Source organism: Perca fluviatilis, chromosome 23 (genome assembly GCF_010015445.1).
Source record: "Perca fluviatilis chromosome 23, GENO_Pfluv_1.0, whole genome shotgun sequence".
Lineage (NCBI taxonomy): Eukaryota > Metazoa > Chordata > Actinopteri > Perciformes > Percidae > Perca > Perca fluviatilis.
This window is the reverse complement of record NC_053134.1, coordinates 27,797,680-27,822,869: the sequence shown is the minus strand read 5'-3', so window position 1 is coordinate 27,822,869 and position 25,190 is coordinate 27,797,680. Positions and strand designations below refer to the sequence as shown.

The following is a 25,190-nucleotide window of genomic DNA, read 5'->3' as shown; positions in this document are numbered from 1 at the left end:
GTTAATATTCATGGAATTCAGTCGGATTTTACTGTTTCCATAAGGCATTTTTCATTCGAGATCACTTAATTCAGATAAAAACGTGTTGATGGAAACACAGCTTATGACTGCCCCTTCAATCCTAGCTATGTGTAGCTAGCTACAAATCACGGATAGTTAGCTTCATTTTCGGCATAATTTGTGTATATTTACAGTTTGAATTTCGTCACGCCACTTATACAACATCTAACTAAATGTCTTATAAAGCTAACAACGGTGTCCGATTTCAAGTTAATGAATATTTGTGAATTTCAGAGGAATTCTAAGAGGAGGCTAGCTAGCTCTCATTGATAGAGCTACATCCAGCCGCAGGTTCTATCAATGAGACTCACGGACACGCTGCGTTTATTTCCCCAATCGTTTGTTTAAATAACTCAACACATTATAATTACACACATTAAAAGATTAACTGGAACCTATGGTAACAGATTGCTGGTGTAACAAGCTCGCTGACCTCGGGGAACTGCAGGCCCTGGAGATCTGTCAGAGCAGCGGCCTTTATCCATTAGCCAAAAAAACGGTGACTTTGCGCGGGTATGGAGTGCTGTGGGCTGCTAGCCGTAACGGAGCTCAATCAAGCCCATAGAAGGCCGGGGTCTGTGAATGAAGGCAGGCCAAGCGGCGAGGCAAAAACACAGGCAGCACCAGCCTCTGAATTCCGACACACAGTCGGACAAAATTTGCAATTAGCCATCCATTTTCGTAAAACGGCCCATATTTGAGCTTTACATAGTTGATTTCTCGCATAAAAAAGTTTCAGAAGTGAATTTTATAATGGAATAGCAGAGATCCGCGCGACCTAGATTCAGAAGACTACCTGATCTCAGTTGTGTAAATGTTGGGGCGGGACTCTTAATACACCCATGGCAGTGACAAAGGTTCCGGATTTTGAGATGCTTACGTAAGCAACTAGCTTTGTTGAGATTCGCTCGTTTTCAGCGGCAGTTTCAAAATATGAGATTTTCATAGTAAAGGGTTGTCAATGGGATTTTGAGCTTCTATGTATGTCCTATTTACCCACCGAACTGTCGTTATTCAACTATGGGTAAAATCGGTTTTGCATTCTATCACCCCTTTAAGCAGATAGGATGGGACACCCAGCAGCTGGGGTTGATTATACAGTTTCCAAAAGAAGTGGTTTTTCATTTGGAGTGTAGTCACACCCTGCTCAGCGTGAGCCTGTAGGTTCAGCGTATCAGTGCTGCTCACTGCATGTCAGCATGTCAGACTCAAAGCACATGATGTGGATTAGCTACTGCCGTGCACATGCTGGAACAACCGGACCTCTTCACACACTGACTTTTCTCTTCAGTGATTAAGTGTTGATCTCTGTCTGTTCTCTTTTCCTTTTCTTCTGATATTTGGCATCCATGTTTTTATACAGTTACTGTAATCATAAAACCTTCATCCTCGCTCCATTTCGTAAAATATATTTTTACGTAAGTCCAATGTGTTCTAGTCTGTTTTGAGGAAATGTCAATGTGAACTCATTTCCCATATTCAAGGGTGTTATTCAGCAGCATTGCTGCTCTGAATGTGATTGTGAGCAGCTCCTCCTGCTGTTCTCACTGTGAATGTGCACCTGTTGAGCTGAGGCCTTGAGGAATGACAGGCACGTGTAAACTTGTGGGCTGCCAACCATAAAATTATATGAGCTACTGAGGAGTGTGTGTGTGTGTGTGTGTGTGTGTGTGTGTGTGTGTGTGTGTGTGTGTGTGTGTGTGTGTGTGTGTGTGTGTGTGTGTGTGTGTGTGTGTGTGTGTGCTAGAGTCCGACCGATATATCGGCGGGCCAATATTAGGCATTTTCCAAACGATTGGTATCGGCATTTATTATTTATAATGGCCGATAAATGAATATTTAAAAAATAAAATAAAAACGGACGAAACCATGCAATGAGTATAGGCGTTGCATAGTTTGTCCACCAGAGGGCGCTCTACAACGTCCCTGTTGGCAACCCTCATGTTTAACCCTTTACGTTTCATATCTTAAATTTGTATTTTATACATTTTATTTAGCAGAACTTTAATATATTTTGATGTTCCTCTGTTATGTTGTGACAATAAAACAAACAACTTTATTTTTAAACTGCATTATCATATTATTTTAGTGAGGACTCATAAATAACTACAAATAACTAATGTTAGGGAAATTTTTTTATACGCTTTTCTGGATAAAAAAAAAAAAGTATATCGGACAATACATCGGAATATCAGATTTTTAAATCGCCAAATATTTGTATTGATATCGACCTTAAAAATCCTTTTATTGATCGGCGTGTGAACCTGGTCCGTTCTTTCTGTGCTTTGTCGATAGCTCTGGTTTTTCTGTCCTAGCAGATAGTGGCTGAGGATCTCAGGCCTGTATTGACAGATCAGGTCCAGTCGAAGTCTAACAAGAGGGTTCACCACAGACTGGACAGTCCAGCTCGGGCAGAACCTCCCTCCACCTCGTCTAGACCTTCTCAGGTAGCTCTGGGCCTTGGCCATGGTGGCTGTTTCACTCACTGATATTTGCATGGACTCACAGGTTGATTGGTTTCAATATCTGCTGATTTGTAGATCAGAAGATGAGTGCTTCTCCTGTTTCCTCTCATTTTGACTCAAGCTGCACGTAAGGGTGGGCAAGTGTTGGCAAATATGTGCGTTATCAACCAGACTGATGGTCACAAATGGGTTAGATTTTTTCACAGTCGAGCTTTGCCAATGTATGTTCCTCTATCACTCCTTGGTGAGATTCATTGCAAATTATCAGGTTTGTTTCATTTGCTGATATAGCTGCTTCAAAGTAGAGCAAGACAAAAATCTAGCCCCATTTTGACCTGGTATTAAAATCCACTCTGAGTGATTGAATCATCCGGTGCTGCCTGCTCTTAACTAGTGTCCCCGCAGTTGACTGAAAAAAGGCAGCTGCCGGTTTACGGTAACCTTATTTTTAGTTTCATAAAACCTCCCCACATTCACCAAGATGCAGGATATTACTACATTATTTTTCTTACGTCACAACTTCTCGTTTTGCTATTTTGTTATTTAGCAGGCTCAAATTGCAAGATCTATCTCCACAGTGCTATGTCAGCGCTGGAGTAAGCCGGCAAGCCCGAGTGGTCAATGCTGCAGCCAAATCAGGAAATGTTGGGCCTTCATCAGCAGTAACGTATCACGACTCCTAACAGCAAACGTGAAACAGTAAAATAAAGTGAATGAAATGACGTACGTTATTTTATTCACTTTATTCTATGCATAAAGAGCGGGAAAGTGATATCCGATTGCAAGTGGTCACTCAAAGACGCATTTGGAGACCCGTTCTGCTCTCAGGTGTAAACTTGCGTATTCAAAGCTGTCCACTTGTGATTGGATCACTCAGGACAGATGTTAAAACCAGGTCAAAACAGGCACATTGTCTTGTAAGGTGGGCTACAAACTAAGGCCTGATCTTTGAAGATGGCTGCCCAATACACATCCAAGGTCTGAAGAACTCCTTACAAAAAGTGAGAGAGAAGTTTAAGGGAGCATCCACACGGAGACGCTTTTTGATGCAACGCACATTTTTTGCATCGTTTCGTCCAAACGAATTCTGTAAACGTACTGCCTGAAAACTCACTTTTTTGAAACCTGGTCTCAGGCTGGAAAAATTTGAAAACCGCTCTTGTTTGGATGTCGAATACGTCCGTATCGATGATGTCATCGTCACACCCCTCGACCTCTAGTGCCCCACCACACACGACTTAGTTCTGGTGAAAAGCAGTGGTGAAAGTTATTATAGTCCATGGATGTATTAAGAGAACGTTAGTCTAGCTAGTCATGTTATGATGGGAAGTGGAAGTTAACTATGCTCTTCTTCTCCGTTTTGTTTTGGGTTAATTTCTGTAGCAGAAACAGCGCCGCCTATAGGCCTGGAATATGAAGTAGCGTGTTGAGTCTTTTACAAATGGTTTCGTTTGGACGCAACTATTCTTGAAACGAATCCAGGGAAGACGGGTAAAAAAAACGATTGTTTTGGTACATGTGGATGTGGCCTGAATAATGCATACTTTCAGACCTCCACACACCTGGCCAATCACTGTGTAATGGGGGCGTGATGGTCAGGTTGTCTACTTTAGACTAGTCACACAAATTGTCACACTCAGTTCTGACAAGCACTTTGTTTAAAGCACACTGAGGCATAACCATCTTTGACATAGTGGTTGGAGTTGGAAATCCTGTTCCTGAATCCTAAAAGAAATTGTGTGCTTGCTCGCTTTCGGTTTGAAACCTGTAGCTCCAAGAGGAAGAACTGGGGCTGCGTCTTCCCAGACGCAGCAAGGATTCATTCCACAAGCCAGTTGCTCTGCTAAACACTGCTCTGTTGGAGGTTAGCCTTTTGTCTATCTGCCATATGACTTAACCAAAATACATTTTTCACAAAATCACATGTCCACAATGTCACGTCAACACACTTGAGTAAGGCTTAATCAGTCAACACACTGGTGATGAATTGCGGGGAATACTGCATTGTAGGATGGTGAACACTGTGCTTTGTAATCACAGGTGATGGGGTGGTTATGTGATGCATTCCTTTATGTGCTGTTGCTTTTGTCCATCACACATGTCTATGTTAGCCATGTAGCCACTAGTGATATTCCGATTAATCCAGCTGATTAGTGCCATTTTGAGATAAACGGGCCCCCAGGAAATGTGCTGGGCTTTAAAGCCATTTTGACATAGCAGCCAAACGTGCTGTGACGTGATGCCATGGGGCCCAAAAAGACTTTTTCCCATTGACTTACATGGCGAAAGACACGTCTTTAAACCAGGGGATATACTCTTTTGAGAGTCACAACCCTGTGAAGGCACTCAGCTGCACATCCACACTGTCCAAGGATGTGTTAGTGAGACAGGTACTGTTATTCCCCTTTCACACCTGAGGGTTTAACCAGGGATGAACCAGGGCTGCGAAATGATCCGTTTCACAAATCAGAATTTGATCCATTCAGTCCGATAACATTTCAAAAGTTTAGAAGAGTCGCACAATTAAATCATTGAATCCCCATTCAAGTTAGCGGCTTGCTAAACCGGAAGTACCGGCTCGGCCAGCGGAAGTCTAACTCTCATAGGAATGAACAGTAGGATTGAGTATCGTTTGGTTTTTTTTCTGATACCGGTGCTAAAACGATTCTTTTAAAACGGTGCCGGTGCCTGAATGTTTATATTTAAAAAAGAAAATGGACAGTCGGCGACATTTAAGAACGGCTTGTTTATTGCTAAGGCCATATGGTCAAAATTAAATGATTTGTTTAAAATGTAATAACAATAACATATAACAATGACTTACATTCACCAGTAAATTGCTGGTAAACGACAAAACAACCACTAGATGGAAAAAGTGTATTTTATAATAACTTTGAATGCACCACAAGGCTGGCAAGGTGAGTTTCAAGTGAACGCAGAGTCTGTGTTGTTTTTCCAACAACGGCAGCTGCAGGCTGTTATATCATGTTGGAATCCTCTACAGTGAAATACAGTCACACCGTTTAACGCTGTCAGCATTTTAACAGTGTTTAATCCAACTGCTAGCTAACGGTACCTGCTGCTAAGTGTATGTACATGCAGCGATGCTTCTATTGCCTCTAACATCTGTTTCAGTAGCACCGAAATGAGGCACCGAATCCGCGTTACTATTCGGTCCGGTAGATAACGGTTGTTAAGGCACCGGTGCCGTATTGGCACCGGGTGTCAGTACCCAACCCTAATGAACAGGGTTCCGTCTCGAAAGCTGTATCCAGGTTTTTAATAATGCTGTCCACATGTCAACGGAATGTTTTGAAAACGACATGTCACGTTTTCATACAACCATGGATATGGTGTTGTGTGTACAGGTGACGTGCAGATTGCAAAATGGAGGAAGACAGAGAAAATAGTGAGGAAGAGACAGGCCAGAGAAAACGACAAAGTGTTCAAAGTTTAGGATAATTTCAAGCTGATACAAAACAAAAACTCATGTACAGTGTGTAACTGAACTTGCTTACCACAATAGCACGATCTCAATGCTTCAGCATAAAGCTGGGCAATATGGAGAAAATCAAATGGCACGATATTTTTGACCAAATACCTCTATCAATATTGCGGCGTTAAATTATTTTTTTTTAAAAGTTAGTCTTGAAGTTGAACGGTGTTCATTCTGTCTGTTGGTCTGCCATTGTGAGTTAGCAGTAAATGTATTGCCCGGCCGATTAAGGTACCATTTCTTTGCATCTTTCCTCGTCTGAAGTTTCCAATTTCCGATTACAATAAAACGCAGCATAACCGGCCCTACCAAGCTCCACCTGGGCAGACAGGGAGAGACCAACTGCTGCTGACTGACGTAAAAAGCATCACTAACTGTGCACTGAATTTGAATTTAGGGAGGGAAAGTCGCCACAGACAGTCAGATTGTATTACTTGACAAAGCGGTAAATACAAGCGCTTTCATCAGTGGGTCATATGCTCAATCACCATTGTTTTAACTCACTTTTGTAGACTTTCTAGACAAGTAACTAGATGAAAATCTTATGGACAACTATCAAGGCAAAATATTGAACAGCTCTAACAGTCTGGTTAAGTTCAGAAAAATCGCTTTACTGTAAAGCAGCCTTTAAAACCAGGAAAAGACAACACACCTAGTATGATATTCAAAATTTAAGACGATATCTAGCCTCATATATCAATATAATATCGATATATTGCCCAGTCCTACTTCAGCATCTCAGCAGAAAGCATCCAGTCTAACTTTACCACCCAGTCCACGGAGCAGTTAGAATAGAATATCTTTGTCATTATAACCGATACAACGAAATTAAGTGCACTCCTTGTCAGTGCCAAACATCTATGAGGTAATTTATACCTAAATAAATACATAAATTAAAAAATGCTACTACTGCAAACATATTATATTAATGCTAAAAACACATGGGAGACAAACTCATACAGGCATCCATATTTAAAAATTGCACTTAGCCCTATTGAGGTAGATTAGTGGTAGGAACTATACTTTAGCAGCATTATTCAATGCACTTACAGCTGTTGGATAAAAGCTATTTTGTAGTCTGTTTGTTCTTGATTTCATGGACCTGTATCTCCTGCCTGACGGCAGTAGTTCGAACAGTGTGTGACCGGGGTGTGATGAGTCCTGTAGGATGGTTTTGGCCTTTTTGAGGCAGTGGGAGCTGTGAGTTACCTTGTGTATTTGTGTCTCAGGAATCTGAGCCATGTACTGAATCTTTGAAGACTAGCAGATAGGGTGCATAGTTCAGTGTGCCGATGTGCAATCGGCACAATGACTATTGTTTTTCATACTTATTCAGTGTGCCGATGTGCTGCAATAGCAGCAATCGGCACAATGACTATTGTTTCTCATACTTATTATTATTATTATTATTATTATTATTATTATTATTATTCCGTCCGTTTTTTGTCCCGCTAAGGCTCTCGAAGCATTGCCAACACGCACACACAAATGACATCACGTGTGTAACGTTCGGGAATGGTGTGCTATGACTTTTCTAAGAGATTTGCCGCACGGTTTTCACAAAATCGGCAAAAAACGGCGCAAAATTGTCCCATAGACTTGAATGGGAAATCGTCGGGAAATCGCTTAACATCGCTCAAAACAAGCCCCCTTTGGTACCATGCTGTATCGCCATACTTTATTTTAGGAAAAAAATTAAAAGTTTAAACCGAATACAAGATTTTGGCCTTTATTGGGCTGAATGGGCATTCGGATATCAAGCACGGTCTCCACGAAATCACAGTGGGAGGGAGGGAGAAAGGGAGGGAGGGAGAGAGAGGGAGGGATAGAGAGGGAGAGAGAGAGAGAGAGAGGGAGGGAAAGAGAGGAAGAGAGAGGGAGGAAGGGAGAGAGAGGGAGGGAGGAAGGGAGGGAGGGGAAGGAGGGGGAGAGAGAGGGAGGGAGAGAGAGGATGGGGAGGGAGAGAGAGAGAGGGAGGGAGGGAAGGAAGGAAGGAGGGAAAGAGAGAGGGAGAGAGATGAAGAAAGAGGGAAGGAGGGAGAAAGAGGAAGAGAGAGTGAAAGGGAGGGAGGGAGACAGAGGGAGGAAGGGAGAGATGGAGGAAGGGAGAGAGGAAGGGAAGGAGGGAGAGGGAGGGATAGAAGGAGAGGGAGAGAGAGAGAGGGAGGGAGAGAGAGAGAAGGACAGAGAGGGAGGGAGAGGGAGAGAGTGAAAGAGGGAGGAACACACACACACACAACATCCTGTCAAACATACATCTCCCTCCTCTAACACACACACACACCCACACACACACACACACACCCACCCATACACACACTCGCACACATTCTCTCACACACACACACACACACACAACACAGACATGCAACCTCTCACACACACACACACACACACACACACACACACACACACACACATTCTCTCTCACACACACACACACACATACACACACTCACACACATTCTCTCTCACATACACACACACACACACACACACACACACACACACACACACACACACACACACACACACATTCTCTCTCTCCCACACACACACACACACACACACACTCTCTCACACACACACACACACACACACACACACACACATCATCGCTAAACCCACCAGACTCCATGTAAATAACAAGTACTTTAAGCATCGTAAAACACACTTCATTCAAAGTTGACAGAAACAAAATTAAGCTATGAAAAGCCGTTTTCGGGCTTCTCTACACTTTTCCCACCATCACAACCCTAGCGTTGGTTGAAATAAACACATAGGTTATCGATTTACGTGTGAAAATATGTTGTCTCTATACTCGCTAAAAGTACTGTTTTTTTAAATGGAGTCTGGTGTGTTTAGCGCTAGCTACTTCATACCTGTTTCTGGTAAACATAAAGTCTTAAATAGGTTTTAAAAAGGTATATCTCTAAAAGGTTAAGACAATTAACACTTCACCATTAAAACAACACTATGTATTTAAAATTTAAGCAAATTATATATATATTGTAGTGCTGAGGCTTGTCGCTAAACCCACCAGACTCCATGTAAATAATCAGTACTTTAAGCATCATTAAACAGACTTCATTCAAAGTCGACAGAAACCAAATAAAGCTATGAAAAGCCATTTTGGGGCTTCTCTACACTTTTCCCACCATCACAACTCTAGTGTTGGTTGAAATAAACACATAGGTTACCGATTTACATGTGAAAATATGTTGGCTCTATGCTCTCTAAAAGTACTGTTTTTTTAATGGAGTCTGGTGTGTTTACCGCTACATATTTCATAGCTGTTTCTGGTAAACAGAAAGGTCTTAAATAGGTTTTGAATGGTATATCTCTAAAAGGTTAAGACACTTAACACTTCACCGTTAAAACAACACTGTATGTATTTAACATGTAAGCAAAACTGGGGTATTATAATTTATATATATTGTATTGGTAAGGCTTGCATCGCTATAACCCACCAGACTCCATGTAAATAAACAATCATTTTAGCATCGTAACCCACCAGACCCCATGTAAATAATCAGTACTTTAAGCATCCTAAATTCATCAGACTCGTATTCGTATTCTCGCTCTCTCTCTCTCTGTCTCTCTCTCTGTGACAGTGTGACATATGTATCTACTTAGCTAGTGTTATTCAGATGTGCACCAAGTAGTAGGCACACTGTAAAAATTTCTTCCGGAATTTTCTAGTTAATATTATTCCGCCAGTTTTTTGTCCCGCTAAGGCTCACGAAGCGTTGCCAACACGCGCACACAAATGACATCATCACGTGTGTAACACTCGGGAATGGTGTGCTATGACTTTTCTAAGAGATTTGCCGCACGGTTTTCATGAAATCGGCAAAAAACGGCGCAAAATTGTCCCATAGACTTGAATGGGAAATCGTCGGGAAATCGCTTAACATCGCTCAAAACAAGCCCCGTTTGGGACTATGCTGTAACATCATACTTTAATGTAGAAAAAAAATAAAAAGATGACAAGATTTTGGCGTTTATTGGGCTGAATGGGCATTCGGATATCAAGCACAGTTTCTATGAAATCACAGTTTACGTATCGTCCTCTTTTCAGACCGTTTCAGATTTTCCAATGTGTGCGTATGGGGCCGGAATGTTGAGAGTTGGAGTGGGAGTCAGAGTGGGGAGCTGAAGTACAATTCTCGGAAATATTTCCAAACAAATTGCTCTCCCTCCTACAGTTTTCACTCTTCATACATCATACTTGGTCAAAATGTAGGAAATCTTGTGGCGGTCGCAGACATGTGACTATGGAATCCACCGGACGTAAACTTTTGGCTCTAGACACACCAACTGCCGATAGAAACAATGGAATTGCAGTACGATTCACTGAAATTTTTTCCAAACAAATTGCTCTCTCCCGTACAATTTTCACTCTACATACATCATAGTTGGTCAAAATGTAGGAAATCTTGTCCCTGTCGCAGACATGTGACTATGGAATCCACCGGACCTAAACTTTTTGTTATTTTGAAACCAACTGCCGATAGAAACTGTAAAAAAAAAAAAATGGAGCTGCAGTGTGTTTTCAGACCGGGTGAGATTTTCCAATGTGTGTATGGGGGACAGAATGTTCAGAGCTAGAGGGGTGAAGATGCATTATGATTTTCTGAAAGTTTTCCAAACAAATTGCTGTCTCCCCTACAGTTTTCACTCTTCATACATCATAGTTGGTCAAAATGTAGGACATTTTGTGACGGTCGCAGACATGTAACTATGGAATCCATCGGACGTACACTTTTGGCTCTCTTGATACCAACTGCCGACAGAAACTGAAATAAAGTATCTGAAGGATGCAGATGGTTCCCTGTTTGTTACCTGCTCTGTGTCCCATATATTTGACACCACAAACATAAAAACCACATCAATGCGTTCGCCAGACTTTTATCTCTCTGGTGATCATAATATTTTGCCGTTTGGACCCACGGTTTTTGAATTACAGAACAAACTTAAGAGGATTAATTATCATTACATTGATATGTTTGACCCATGGAAGACACTGTCTCCTAGCCTGGATGCCAGCCGAACTTAGCCCCGCCCACAAAATTTGAGGTCGGGAAGTTCGGTCTGGAGTCGCTCCGTTGAGAAGCAATTATTGCCCGAACAGGATCTGTTCGGACCAATCAGATTGTCGGACAGATGATCAACAGTAACAGAATCAATCACGTCACCAAAGAACGCTTGGGTTGAATTTGTTGAGGTGTGGATTCCACCATCGCGTCTGTTACAGAAGATATCGACAGCGCATTCATTTTAAAATTCTCAGCGAAGGAGCCTCAACAACTGCCCGAAAGCACAGTAGCGTTATATGGTGGAGCGAGATAGAGAGAGACTGAAGAGAGAGAGCGTTATATGGTGGAGAGAGATAGAGAGAGACTGAAGAGAGAGAGCGTTATATGGTGGAGAGACATAGAGAGAGACTGAATAGAGGGAGCGCCGGCGCTAGAACAAAGCCGTGTATCGGAGAAATAAAATGTGTTTTCGCCAATTCATCTCTAGAAATGCAACTGTAGCGAGCATGTCACTATCACTAACGTTATCCACATTTATATTTACAAGAAACAAATGATATATCCAGCTTAAAAAAAGTCTAAAAGTCGGAAGTTAGAACGAACGCATTGTGCCAAGAGTGGTTGTTATGGAGACGATACACAGTGTTGAGTTCCGTTGCTCTGATTGGTTGTAGGTCTATCCAATGAATGCAGAGGCATTTTTTTTCCTGGTTCGGTTGGAACAAGCCCCATAATCACAGCCCAATAGAGAGCCGAAGTCCCGCCCCTTCCTGTGGACCTCATGGGACCTTAAGTCAGAAAAAATATGAACGGTAGTGAACGGGGAGAGGCAAATTATTTTTTGATCCCGTTTGAATTGAGCCATGGATTACAAATATGATGTTCGTCAATTTAAAAAATAATTTTTCAACCGAAGAAAGTCTCAGTTACCCGTAGGTTTGTTGTAGTACCACTTAGTTTTGTGTGAAACCCCTCAGTGGACTACATCTCCCGTTTCACACAATCTACGTCACCTAGCTTGATGCTTGGTTTGCTCGCTAGCTAGCTAGCTTAGCTCTGTTCCACAACACATGTAACGTTATCTTAACTGCTGTGTTTTATCCAGTCAAGTGTTTTCAGCAGATTAGCAAAAGAACAAGCGAGATCCTCTGCTCATTTGTCTAACGTTACATCCCTGGTACGATACACACAGACATCGGAGCTTCAGCGGGACGTCATCCATGAAGTTTGTAGTCTTTATAATTACGTATTTTCACAGTCTTATACTTCAACAGTTTAACAATAAACTGAGACTTTCTTCGGTTGAAAAATAATGTTTTAAATTGACGAACATCATATTTGTAATCCATGGCTCAATTCAAACGGGATCAAAAAATAATTATTATCTCTCCATTGACCCTCGTTCATATTTTTTCGAAAGATAGGTCCCATGGACCGGAAGAAGAAGGGCGTGACTTCGGCTCTCTATGGAGCGGTTTCAGACTTACATTCTGACTAGAATCTGAGTAGGACCATGTCAGGCTAACTGTCTCCCCCTCCCTACCCCCGAACTGTGGAAATCACCATAGCAACAAGTTCTGACACAGACATGGAGACTTCAGGAAGGAAGGAAGGAAGGAAGGGAGGGATGGATGAAGGGAGAGAGGGAGAGAGGAAGGGAAGGAGGGAGAGGGAGGGAAAGATGGAAGGAGAGAGAGGGAGGGAGAGGGATAGAGAGATAGAGAGGGAGGGAGGCAGAGAGAGGGAGGGAAAGAGGGAAGGAGAGAGGGAGGGAGAGAGAGGGAAGGTGAGAGGGAGGGAGGGAGAGAGGGAGGGAAAGAGGGAGGGACGCACACACATACATACATACATACATACATACATACATACATACACACACACACACACACACACACACACACACGACATCCTGTCAAACATACATCTCACTCCTCTAACACACACAAATACACACTCACACACACACACACACACACACATTCTCTCTCACACACAAACACATTCTCTCTCTCGCACGCATGCACGCACGCACACACACATATACACACATACACACACACACTCACACACCCACAAACACACACACACACATTTCTCTCTCACACACACACACACAACATACACCCACATACACACACACACTCACATACACACACACACACACCCACACACACACACAAACACACACACATACACACATTCTCTCACACACACACACCCACACACACACACTCACACACATTCTCTCTCACACACACACACACACACACACATAAACTCATACAGACACACACACATACATACACACACCCATACACACCCACACAGAGAGAGAGATCTCCACCAATCAGAAACATAGTTACGCTTAGCATTGTGGGTAATGTAGTACTTCTTTATGACAGCCTGTCAAACATACATCTACCTCCTCTAACACACGCACGCACGCACACACATATACACACATACACACACACACACACACACACACACACACACACACATTCTCTCTCACACACACACACACACACACAAACATACACCCACATACACACACACACTCACATACACACACACACACTCACCCACACACACACAAACACACACACATACACACATTCTCTCACACACACACCCCCACACACACTCACACACATTCTCTCTCACACACACAAACACACATACACACACAAACTCATACAGACACACACACATACATACACATAAACACACCCATACACACAGAGAGAGAGAGAGAGAGAGAGATCTCCACCAATCAAAAACATAGTTACGCTTAGCATTGTGGGTAATGTAGTACTTCTTTATCACATCCTGTCAAACATACATCTCCCTCCTCTAACGCGCGCACACAAACACACACACACACACGTACACACGTACACACACACTCACACACCCACACACACTCACACACATTCTCTCTCTCACACATACACACAAACACAAACACACACATACACACACACAAACACACACACACCCATACACACACACACATTCTCTCTCACACACACACACACACATAATACACAAACGCATACACACACATACATACACACACACATACATACATACACACACAAACACACACACACACACACACACACACACAAAACCTACCAGACTCCATGTAAATAATCAGTAATTTAAGCATCATAAACCCACCAGACTCCTGAAAGGTTAAGACACTTAACGATTCAATGTTAAAACACTGAACACTGAACTGAACACATATAATACCAGGGATTTTCGGCGCTGGCTGCCGGCCAACCAGCCGCCTTCTCTGTATGGCCAGCCGGCTACTTCAGTTAACAGATCTGTAAAATGAGGAAAATTTAGGCTATGCCTAAGCCTCACACTGTCAATGCTATTTATTTTATTTATTTATTTGCCATTGACCAGTTATGCAAAATAAACTAAGTAAGTAATAACTAAGTCACATTTAAAAAATAAATAAATACATGATGTAATGGAACTTCCTGCAGTAATATGTTTCTAGTAAAACTATACATTTAACATCATTGTGGCATGTCTCGATAAAAAAATTCTCTTTTTTTCCCCTATCCTTCACTCTTGTATACGGATGGTGTCTGTGGTTAAACATGATGAGTTCAAACTCTCAAAATCTACAGTTTATAGTATAGAGTTTTTAATGAACAATCAGCCAGCTGTGTGTGCAGCTGTTGGCTCTCTGCAGGGACTGTTGGCTGGTTAAACAACCTTGACACACAGTCACATGCATTGTTTGTGAGCAGGAGTGTGTCCCTCCAGATGTCCTGCTGCATAAAAGGAGGCAGCAGAAAATGACCAGCTTCCTGTCAATTTGCAGCCCTGTGAAGGCACTCAGCTGCACATCCACACTGTCCAAGGATGTGTTAGTGAGACAGGTAGGGTTGGGTACCGAAACACGGTTCCACTATGGTACCGGTTCCTACGCAAACGGTAGTATTCGGACCGGATTAGAACGCAAATTTCAGTTCCTCGTTTCGGTTCCGACTGAAATATTTTCCCTCTGTCGCTCTGGACAACAGCAGACTCTTTTTTTTCTTTCTCCCTTTTCTGCCGAGTGGCGCACGTGCCCACTCGTGGTGTGAAGCGCGTGTCCACGCTATTCTTGGACATGCACTCTACAATCACTGCTGATAGACGGCTTTTTGTACACACTCCGAAACGGAGATAAAAATAACACACTTTCTCTGTAGTCTACCGTTAGCTAGCTACCATAATATCTGTCCTCTCTGAAAATTGACAGAGAGCAGAGCTCTGACACAAACGCACACACTCGCGCACACACAGAGCTGCAGACGATGCAAACTATGTCGGCTCTGCAGTTTTGTTGAAGTCACAGTGAGTCACGGAAATGCTGATAAAGTGGTTTCAAGTGTGGTTAGTTTTTCATAACTTCACGCAGCCAGCGTTTGCTGCTATATGATATTAATGGCGAGCCGAAAGTGGTCGCGGTGCTGTTGACGTTACACTTCCTCCAAGACGAGCAGGCAGGCACAACAGTGGTTTCTGTGCCCTGGGGACTGACTGACAGGCTGAGGTTGTAAGGCAAGGCAACTTGATTTCTGCACCTTTCAGCAACAAGGCAATTCAAAGTGCTTTACATGAAACATTAAAGAGCAATTCAAAATGGTCATGATGAAAATAAAACAGGCTAAAAATAATATACAAATACAATAATAAACAAAATAAATATATATATATTTGTTACTGTCATGACAGCGATGGGGCTGTCAGTTTACCTTATATGTTGCATCTTCAAAAGTGACACTGAATTTGAAACGGCACATTGTAATTTCTGCATATATCATCAAAGTATTTATTAGTAATACAGGGGAAATTAGTAGAAATGTGAATATTTGGTTAGCATGTTGATTTACGGTGTGTGCCCCTAAGTTTTCTGGTTGTGCCCCTAAAATTTTCAGTTGGGGGCCACTGTGCTCCTAGTGAATAAAGTTAGTCTGGAGCCCTATAAAGTTTGAAGCTGGTTGGCATACCAACCCAACATTTATTTTGTTGTTACATGTTAATAGTGTAACTGTTATTTGTTAAATTATTTTAGTTATGTGTTAGGTGACTTAGGTTTACTTATTATATATTTAAGTACTTTAAAACGTTAATATATTGTTCAATTTAAATCATTTTCAATTTAAAAAAAACTCCATAAAAAAGCCTTTCTTTTAGGTCATTTTTCAGTTTATCAAGAATCGGTTTAGGAATCAGAATCATTTTAAAAGTACCGGTTCGGAATCGTAAAAATCCAAACGGTACCCAACCCTAGAGACAGGTACTGTTGTTCCCCTGAACCAGGGTTGACTTTGCGTTTTAAAAAAACAGTTTTTTCTTTCGGCTCTGGTCGAGTGGTGGGTCGATTTCAATGGGAATTGCACACCAACAGGGTGGCAAACAGCCAGGGCGGGACACATTTTCATTGGCTGGAATTTAGGCCCAACAGTTTGAAAAAACAACAAATATGCATTTTGTCTCACTGTGTCTTAAAACATAAATGTATGAAAATACTAGTGCTGTGCCTGTTGAAAACGGGCTGATTGCTTGGCCTGTGGTGTTGCTGCTTGTAGAATTGATCAAAACCAAAGTGTACCCCAAAATGACTTAAAGAAGGACCCTGAACCACTTAATATGCAACTCCACTGTACAGTCTACTATCTATTGACTCAGTGTAGGCTACGTCTACATCAGAGGAAGACGTAGGCACCCACGGTAAATACTGAGCACCCACGTGTGCCAGACTGCCAGTAGGCTACGTTTATTTAAAATTAAACATTGCAATTGGTACTAAGTGGAGCGTCTGTCATAATGTGATTGGTTATGTCGCTGTCAGTCCCCTGCTCTATATCTTATCCACCAATCACAGCGTCTCTTGGATGAAAACGCCTCCATCCCCCCCTCTCCACAGGGCGTGCGTGTGCGTTAGGTATTCAGAGTGAGAATTAAATGGACAGATTTGTTATTAAAAAAACAAAGCTAATGATGCAAGTGCATCAGCGACATCCACCACCAGTGCAGAGAGTTCTTAATTTCCCATGAAGCTGATCGCGGTTGATACCCCAGAATCGGTTAGGCCCTACTGCGCGCTAGATACAGCGCCCCCCCCCAGTGGCCGGTCGTGGTGCTTGTTAGGTCAGCGGTAGTTGGTGGTAGTTACCCCCGAATAGGTGACTGTTCGCTGGATACAGTGTACCGCAAGTGGCCAGTCGTGGTGCTCCGTCAGGTCAGCGGTAGTTGGTCAGTTACACTTCTCCTCTCCAATCCTATCTGTATTTGTGAGAAGTGCCGCTGTCCTGAGTTGAAACTTTACGGCTTTATTATTGAGTTAATAGTGTGTTTGTATCGGCTGCTGTCCGTTTCCTAAGGTTCTGAAATGCAAACATTTTTTGACAACTTTTTTTTTTAAAGGGCATGCGCGCGAGTTAGGGTTAGGGGTTAATAGGGGTTATATATATATATATTATATATATATATTTTTTTTTTCTCTCATTCTCAGAACCGCTGTCTCTCTTTGATAAATTGATCAACATTGATTGTGATTGGTGGTTCGCTGTGCTTGCAGAGCCCACATGTCACACCCTAGCAACAAACTGTGTATCCAAGAACCCTTAAATATGTGTAAATGATGCAATATCAGACATAGACTTCTCTTGTGGATTAGTATTATGTTTCCAGCTTTGCGGCTCAAACCGTATTACTAGTTTAGACAGACCCCTTGTTTCTTTAGAATAACTCAAAGCTTTAGCCTGGCTCTTAGCTGGTAACTAGCTTTTAGTCTGGAAACTCTGCTGTGAAGAATGGCCAGTGCTTCATTTCTTCTTTGCATTAAACAAAAAAAACACGGACTACTGTTGCTTCACTACTAGAGGTGTAACGAGATTAAACATGACAAGATTTCTCATCGAGGTAAAAAGTGTCTTGCGATATCAGTACACAAGTGCAGAGCAGCAGCCTTGAGTCTCATTTTGACCTCAAAATTAGCATAGCGAATCCCTCGCCCATTCTCCAAAGTTGACTTTGAGTTAACTTTTGCAGAGCAATATCGGAAGAAAAAAGCTGTAAGTAAAACCCAGCGTTAGAGAGTACTGCCTCTCTCTCACTCTCTCTTCCCCATAAAATATGGGACGTAGAAATAAGCGCTGAAAATGTGTAGAAGAAAAATTTTACAATTTAAAACGTTGGAAAAAGCATAAACAAACTGGGAAAAAAGGCGTCAAAAACGTTGGGGAAAAAAAGTGAGTTTTTTTCAAGGTTGACGGGAAGACAACACAAGGGTTAAAATGGGTCTGGAAGCGGACAGCAAAACCTAACTTTACTTTTAATCATATTAAACAAAGAGAAATGTTCTCCGTTCGTCCTATAACGGTCATAAATCAATACTAGAGTAGCCTACTTCCTTGTTTACTGCTGCAATGAATACAATGCAGAGGAGGAGAAAAGAGCGTCTGTCTTCACAAAAATCATCTGTTGAGTGTTTGATGGTCATTTGTGCTTTAGAACGTAATCAATGTGAAACAATAAAATAAGCTTTATTTCTCTCCGTTTACAATGACAAATTCATGTACAAAACAACTCAACTACTGCCAGAATACGCTTGGTTACGTTGTAACCTTGGTTCTCTGAGTGAAGAGACTATCTCTACATACCGTACATATGGAATAAGTAACAGTGGGCGTTTCTCAATACCAAGAATGCAAACTACGGACTTGTGTTCTTGGGGAGAACGTTCTTGCTGGTTGTTCTTGGAAGAATTAACTCGCAAGTTCACAAGCACAGAAAACGCTGTTAACAGTTTGAGACGATGCGTTCTTCCTGTTATTGCTCAACACTCCCAGCACAGAGGCTACCTGCAGGGCTCCAAAATACCAGCTAGAAATAAAAACAACAATATACCCCATTTTTTTAAAAAAAATCTCCAAAAAAAAAAACCTCATAATGCTACAACTATTGCAATAATATTGAAAAATAAAACTAATTGAGCTTTAATTTTATTTATGGTTTAGCTCAAACAACCCCTTACTTATTCAAAAGAGTGGAACGTGATCCCTACTATTATTAGCGTATAAGTTTAAGTCAGTTTAAATTAAACAAATAAATAGGCATATGCACTAGTGTGTCCTATGTGTTCCTATTAGTGTTATGTGGAATTATCATTTCTATATTATTGTAGTGCACTGTATATCCCCAGGGAGATGGAAATTAGAAATTCAAATTATAAAGGTTGGTGTCTCCCCTTTAGTCTACATAACATGTCATAGCATGTTACCACTTTATGTACAACTGTTCATTTATCATAAATCATATCACTCAACTTCTAATAAATCAGAAAACAAATACACCAAAAATATGAACTAAATACAAAATATAATGTAGGCTATAGCCTATGGCATAATTTAAACGTCTCCCGAAAAGAAACTGATATATCTCATAAACTAATAATATACAGTCTATCTATGGTATATCTGTGTGTGTGTGTGTGTGTGTGTGTGTGTGTGTGTGTGTTGTGTGTGTGTGTGTGTGTGTGTGTGTGTGTGTGTGTGTGTGTGTGTGTGTGTGTGTGTGTGTGTGTGTGTGTGTGTGTGTGTGCTTCTTGAGTTTAACTCCGAAAAGACAGTTAACCACATGTGTTGTGATATTTAAACAAACGATCCGAAACGGCGACATAAAAGCCTCTTATTTACGGGACCGGTCTAAAAGACCTCCGTCTTACAGCGGGATCTCCAATTGTGACTGTCCGAGCGCCGGCAGGCGCAAGCTGGCGGCCGTGTCATTTTATGGAGCTCCGAAAACTCAGAAAACTTTGGAGCAAATTGTCAATTCGGCAAAGATTTTCGCAAGACTGCCTATATTCTAAATCTAAACCGTTCATTTATTGCCTAAAATGTTCTCAGAAGTGAATTTAGTGATGAGTAAGATGGCGAAAATTGTTAAAATTGTCCCGTTTTTGGGCTGTCTATGTACTGGAAATCCAACCATCATTGAATGCCGAAATGAATGTTGGGATACAGGTGCTGCGAAGTTCATACAAGTTACCAACCGATGTATCCTCGGTAAATGGGCGTGTCAAGAATACATCCGGGAATTTTAACTGTTCTTGGCAAAATGCGAACTTGTGTATTGGGACAGTACTTTGGCAACACGAGATGACGTTTCACAGGGACACAAGAACACAAGTCAATAGAAGAACACATTGGGAAACGCCCCCAGTAACTGTTAGTTATACAGGAGAGAAGCCAGCCATTTGAGTTTGTGGCAAAACCTTTCAGTATTTCTCGTCTTGTTTCGATCTTATGAACCCAATCTGTCTCTTCACACCCCTATTCACTACCTATGGAAAAGCATGCACTTTTTACACACACACACACACACACACACACACACACACACACACACGGTAGAGCCTCACTTCCCATAACAAACCCCACCACACTACGTCACAAACACACGTAGCCCACATGGCCATCTGTCTTAAAGGGAATGGGTCGGCCGATAACATTAGTTATGGAAAATGAGAACAGTGCAAGTTTTCCTTTTGTTTCAAGCAGCAGAAAAGTTATAGCCTTTAGGCCTACATCGCATGTGATGTGACTATTGCACATTACATCAGCGAAATGTCGATGCTGAAACGATATACCGATATACTTTTTATGTTATCAAACAAAAAGAAATGTTATGCCCTCGCCTAAAATGGTGATAAATCGACACTAGAGTAGCCTACTTCCTTGTTTACTGCTGCACCTAAAGAATGAAGGAGACCTAAATTAAAGGCCGTCTGTCTTCACAAAATCATCTGTTAAGTGTTTTATGGTTATTTATTTGTGCTTTAGAACGTAATCACTGTGAAACAATCAAGAAATACGGTCTTATTTATCTTATTCACATGTTTGTTTTTCTCTCTCTCTCTCTCTCTCTCTCTCTCTCTCTCTCTCTCTCTCTCTCTCTCTCTCTTGATGTCTCTGTACCCTGAAGTTCAAACTGAGAGAGAGTCGACTGTAAAAAAAAAAATAACACACAACGACCATCGGTGACATTAAAGAACAGCTTGGATATTGCTAAGGCCATATGGTCAAATTTAAATGATTTATTTAAATGTAATAACAATAACTTATTTTACCGGTTAATTGCTGTCAAACGACAAAAAGAAGAACCTCTAGATGGCAGAAGGGTACTTTACAATAGCATCGAATGCACCATGAGCTTACGAGGTGCAATTGAACACACAATTAAATCCCATCAGTGTTGTTTCTCTGACAACTCCGACTACAGTAGCGTCCATGCTGCGGCTCGGCTACTCTGTGTCTTTAGCTGCAGACTGTTGGACGTCCCGGTGTTGGAATCCTTTCCACTGAAATACAGCCACACATTAGACCGTTTAGCTGTCAGCATTTTATCTGTGTTTAAGCCAGCTACTAGCCAACGGTCATTGGTGTGAAAGCGGTATGAGACTGCAGGGACTGTGTTCTGTGTCACATTCACAAGGTGGTTCAGGAGTCAACAAGGGTGGTTGGCCCAGCATTTAGTTTGAAGTGGTCACATGGTGAGAGGTATCTAATATCAAGCAAGGTGCCCCCTGCTGGTCCAAACATGCATGTACAGGTGATAGTCGTGAAGTATTGGGGAATATTTCCTTTGCATCAGTTTGCTCTTTAAATCATGCTCTCCATGCTTGTTTTGTCTTTTAGGTGGAGAAGATTGCAGCCGGCGACCAAGCCCCAAAAGTGGAGGAGAATGACGTTCTAAAGGAGCTCTTCCCCAATGAGATCAGTAGTCCAACAGGAATCACGTAAGTAACCAATGGTTATTTTTGTTATCAGTCAAAAATAACACTTTACAAAACAGTTATTTTTGTACTCCCATAGTTTGGAGACTCACGAGACAGATTTATTTTTTTAAATGATTAAAATCAAAGCAGCAGATGGCGAGGTATTCTAACACAGTGGTTCCCAAACTTTTTTTTTTCCCCATCTGAAAGTGTATGATACCCATGACCGAAGTCATACATTCCGTCATTGTGTTACTTATGGATAGAATTATAGCGAGAGAAAAAAAATGATTTCGGTTTTTGCTGTTCTAACTTCCCTTAATGCAAACCATACAGGCTCATGCCTGTGGAAGTTTGCTTCTGGAAGCTGCTCACACAATTATTTTATAGAATTTCCAGTTGCTGTTGTTAGGACTATGAAAAGGCATCTACAGTCCCTTTGCAGCCAGTGTAGGAAAGGCTCCCCTTGCTTTAATTGTTGGTTTTTATGTATTACGCACTTAGATATACAGTCCAATTCGTCTCATCTCTACTGCATTCCACTAGCACTAGGATCAAGTGCATGCTGTGCCACTAATGTGGCCAATAGTAGCACATTGCTTGTGCTATATACACCACCTGTGTCCACCAAAGCCTTTTTTTCCTAGCTGACAACACCAGGTGCTCTTCTGAAACTGCTATTTGAAAATGCCCAGCTGGGAGTGCTAGACTGCACTTTGGAGGCAAAGAGTTCTTTTCAGCTGAGAAACTGCTGCGTTTGTAGCATCGCGTAAATATGCGGCGCTCACATTGCAAAGAATTTTAAAAGATGCGCTGGCCTCAGGTATGGATTTGTGCTTTGGTTGACACACATCGCAGGTAGAGTGCACTCAGTGCACTGTGGCCGATTTAGTCAATCTTTTAAATGTTTGGAATTTTGAAATTCGATCAGTTCCTCCATTAAGAATAAGCGTGTCCATGTAAGGCTGATGATGCAGTATGACATCACCAAAACTGTGCAAACCCGTCAGTTCATTTGACTTCATGTTTACAGCTTTTGGTTCACTTGTGATAATTCTGTGTGAACAAGACACAGACCAGAATTAAGAGACAATGATGGAGCTTTTCTGTATCTATAAGAATGTTGGCGGTGTTTTTTGAGACACAAACAATTTATCTAACCCTATTACAACAATGACTGACTGTAAAACCTTGTCTCTTGTAGCGCCACCTGCCGACGACCCATTAGAGGAGCCGCCGGTCGCCCAGTGAAGTCCAGTGATCTGTGGAATGATGAAAACTGCCTCTTCTCTCCAAAAACCACCAAGACAACCAGCTCTTCCTCCTCCTACACAGAGAGCTGCACTGTGAACAGAGTCACCAGCCTGCCCCCCTCCACCTCCTCCTCCAGGCTTCTGTCTGCAGCTCCCCCTGCAGGTCCGACCAAGGCAGCGCCCCGCAGCGTGTCTCTGTGGATAAAGCTGTTCCTGCTGGCTGTCATGGCTGCCTTCCTGTTTTTGGTTTACCAAGCCATGGAGACCAACAGCATCAACCCTTTTGAAGCCCAAGACACAGAGGTGGCCAGTGAAAGCACCGCGTAGAGAGCACAGGAAGGGCCTGAGGGGGAAATAGAAATCTGTCTACTTCTATTTTTTTCAAGTGTGAATCTGCATTGTTGCCATTTTATTCATGGCCGCTGTGAAATTACCTGACATCTTCGCCCTTTTTTCCTCGAGATTTAGTCTTTTCTTTTTTCCTTTTATTTCTAAATCAATTGACAGTGAATCCCTTTAAGAGAAGCGATGTAGCCCTTTCATCGGCACTTCAAGGATCTCCATATCATGATGTGAAAGGACAGTACCTCCTGTGCTGTTGTTTTGGTCCATTCTTGATCTTTGACTAATAGTCTGTGAGGTTATGACAGAGCCAGCCACACACCGTAGCTTTCTTAGAAATATGTGGACTCACCTTTTATTACCATGTTCATTTTTTTTGTCGTGTGTGTGTTTGCCTGCCTGCCTTAGTGTCTGTCTCTGTCTTTTAGCCTTGAAGACGGAGTTTGAACGTGTGTGTGTGTGTGTGTGTGTTTGCTTGCCTGCCTGCCTTAGTGGCTATCTCTGTCTGTTAGCCTTGAAGACGGAGTGTCTGTGTCTGTGTCTGTGTCTGTGTCTGTGTGTGTGTGTGTGTGTGTGTGTGTGTGTGTGTGTGTGTGTGTGTGTGTGTGTGTGTGTGTGTGTGTGTGTGTGTGTGAGATTCTTTTCACACCATGCCTTAGTGTCTGTCTCTGTTGAAGATGGAGCTTGAACCTGTATTTTTGTTTTGAATCTTACTTGACCATCTTTGTTAATGAGACAGGGAGGCTTGTTATTATAATCCAAATACTTCTAAATCTTCTTAAACGCTACACCAATATTTTCTTAATGTTCTCTTGTAATAAATTGAATGTCCCTGTTTATTCTACTTAATTATGTATTCACTGTCACAAATATTGAAAATCCACTTAATAAACTATAATGTTGTTACTTTTCCTGTAAGAGCATTTTATTCATGAGGATGTAATATGTGTGCACTGTAAAAAACTTAGGGCTATCAAAATGAACGCGATAAGTTAACATAAATTCCTTTTAACGCCACTATTTTTTTTAAATCTGCGTGATATATATTTTTTACACCTTTATTTTTACAGGCAGATCATTAAGAACAAGTTGTTTACAAAAAAGCAACAAAATCCACTTGGAGGACTGGAAGGAGGAGCGTCCATGTTTACTTCCATACGACAGCGTGCTGCATTGGACGTCTTTGTTATTGTTCTTTTGCGCATGCGACATGTTTAATATTAAACATGTCCACATTGCACCAGCCCTCAATACTGCACGTCAGCAATACACCCGCCAAGTGTGAAGTAGATTGGATGAACGTTTCTCTTGATATGCAAAGGACAGACAGACAGAACGACAGACAGACATTCCTTGCTTTATAGTTAGATTTTGCCTCTGGGTTTGTAACTTCCAATTTGACTTTGTCACACTTTTGATTTCCTAATTGAAATGAGAAATTGAAGTCATGTTTATTTTGTCACTAGTACAGCAGTGGTTGCTAACCTGGTGGTCTGGACACAACAAGGATAAATCTGAAAGGTCAAGATATTTAAAAGAAATTAAGAAAGAATGTTTTTATTTTCTTATCTGTGCTACTATCCTTTGAAATACTGGATACTTTCACTTCTTCAGGCCTCCGAAATCCTTCCAAATCAAACAATTTAAGAAAGAAAAAAGTACACATTGGTTGACTGCTCACAACTCAGAATTACACTAAGACTTTGTGATTCCTCATAAATATAAAAATAGGCATTGCAG

The 25,190-nt window shown here is 41.6% G+C and overlaps 1 protein-coding gene across 3 annotated transcripts in view; it reads left to right on the top strand.

Annotated features, from left to right (window-relative positions):
- tmpoa (thymopoietin a) overlaps window positions 1-24,361 on the top strand; it is a 49,655-nt gene extending 25,294 nt beyond the window's left edge. The window contains exons 5-8 of one of the 3 annotated variants that reach the window (XM_039791020.1): window positions 2,379-2,507; window positions 4,297-4,389; window positions 21,776-21,876; window positions 23,060-24,361. In XM_039791020.1, coding sequence (XP_039646954.1) covers window positions 2,379-2,507; window positions 4,297-4,389; window positions 21,776-21,876; window positions 23,060-23,435 — 699 coding nt within the window. In that variant the 3' untranslated portion in view covers window positions 23,436-24,361. The remainder of the gene's footprint in view (window positions 1-2,378; window positions 2,508-4,296; window positions 4,390-21,775; window positions 21,877-23,059) is intronic. The other 2 variants (XM_039791021.1, XM_039791022.1) reach the window with 2 other exon arrangements.
- Window positions 24,362-25,190: the final 829 nt, after the last annotated feature.